Source organism: Mercenaria mercenaria, unplaced genomic scaffold, assembly GCF_021730395.1.
Source record: "Mercenaria mercenaria strain notata unplaced genomic scaffold, MADL_Memer_1 contig_2743, whole genome shotgun sequence".
In the NCBI taxonomy this organism is placed as follows: domain Eukaryota; kingdom Metazoa; phylum Mollusca; class Bivalvia; order Venerida; family Veneridae; genus Mercenaria; species Mercenaria mercenaria.
The window spans coordinates 1-1,392 of NW_026460818.1; the positions used below are offsets into that span (position 1 = coordinate 1).

The 1,392-nt window shown below is 33.9% G+C and overlaps 1 protein-coding gene across 1 annotated transcript; it reads right to left on the minus strand.

The window, feature by feature from the left end:
- Positions 1-72: 72 nt before the first annotated feature.
- Positions 73-933, minus strand: LOC128552389 (E3 ubiquitin-protein ligase TRIM33-like; the record flags this gene model as incomplete). The annotated part of the gene is made up of 1 exon (XM_053533407.1): positions 73-933. A coding segment is annotated over exon 1 (861 nt), but the record flags the coding sequence as incomplete, so codon positions are not given.
- Between the last annotated feature and the right edge of the window lie 459 nt (positions 934-1,392).

The following is a 1,392-nucleotide window of genomic DNA, read 5'->3' on the forward strand; positions in this document are numbered from 1 at the left end:
TGATTTTGTCTTTATATTTATGTTTCCTTTGTTGGTTAATTTTTCAACTGGTTTCCCTTGTTTTGTAGTTACCAGAGAAGAAGAGAGTGCGAGCTTTCCAAATGCATTTTGTCTTGAAAGCATGTCTTCCAGATCTTGGTTTTGCTCAAATGTGTATTGCATGTTTGTCTTTTCTAAACTTCTGTCTGCCTCCTTTATTTCTTCTGACTTTAGCTTGGATTTAGCTTGTTTCAATATAATGTAAAGTTGTCCATTCTGCTGTGAGGCTTTGTAATCTTGAAGTCTTGACTGTCGCTGTTTTATATCTGAAGAAATGTTTGTACATGTTTCAACCACATTCTTTACTGCTTGTTTATCTGTGAACTTCTTTCTGTCGACATCTGTCTGAATTTGCTTCTGTAGTTGGTCTAAGCGATCATTTATCTCTTTGCGAAACATTGTAATTTCTTTGATTAATCTGTCATGGCATGAATCTAATTCATTTTCTCTACATGCGGCCAGCTTTATAATATCTTCGACCTCATTCACCTTCTGGTCCAGCTCCCTCAGTACTTCTCTGAACTCTGCACTGTCCCCAATACCTGTGCATTTGTCAGGTATATAGTCAATGTCACATGCCCTATGATCCAGGACGATACAATCCTTGCAGCCGAGAGCTTCATGTTTTGGACAGAAAAATTTGATCACTTCCTTTTTGTGCACTTGACACTTCTCAGTGCATTCGTCTGATTCTTTGATAACTGCATGTTTAGCCATATTATCTTTGTTTACCAGGTGATGATGTTTGGTCGCCTTTATTCGTTGGTGATAAGAAAAGCAGTTCTTACACAAGTATTCTTGACAGTCCACACAAAATCCATGAGCTTCTATTTGCTGGTCAATCACCAAACATGGTTCACATCTATGATCAAAGTCCTCTGCTGAAACTGCCATAGTTAGAGTTCAAACTTTAGTTGAATTCAAGAAAGTCCTTGTATATTTAGCTTATTAGTTTTCCATAATATCACAAATTTTAATCCCATTATATTAGATCTAAACCTTAAACAACATAACTTAATAAATAATAATTATTGGTATTTTCCACCCGAATTTACTTCCTTTTCGAGAAAACGCTCTATTTTTATCATGTTCCAATTAAATTGAACTCTGTTGTAGTCAAGAGACAATACAACCAAAAGTTTGTACGTAAATAAACAGTGAGGAGTTATCTTTTTCTACTTTGTTCAGCTAATTAATTGAAGGCGCTGGATTTACGTTAGAAATTTAGAAAATTTAAACCTTAAAGTGTTTCTATTTCTTAACTGTAATTAAAAAAAGACAAAACGATTCAATAAGAATTCAAGTATTTACTTATTTGTAAACGTATGTATACTGATAATATATAAAAACAAT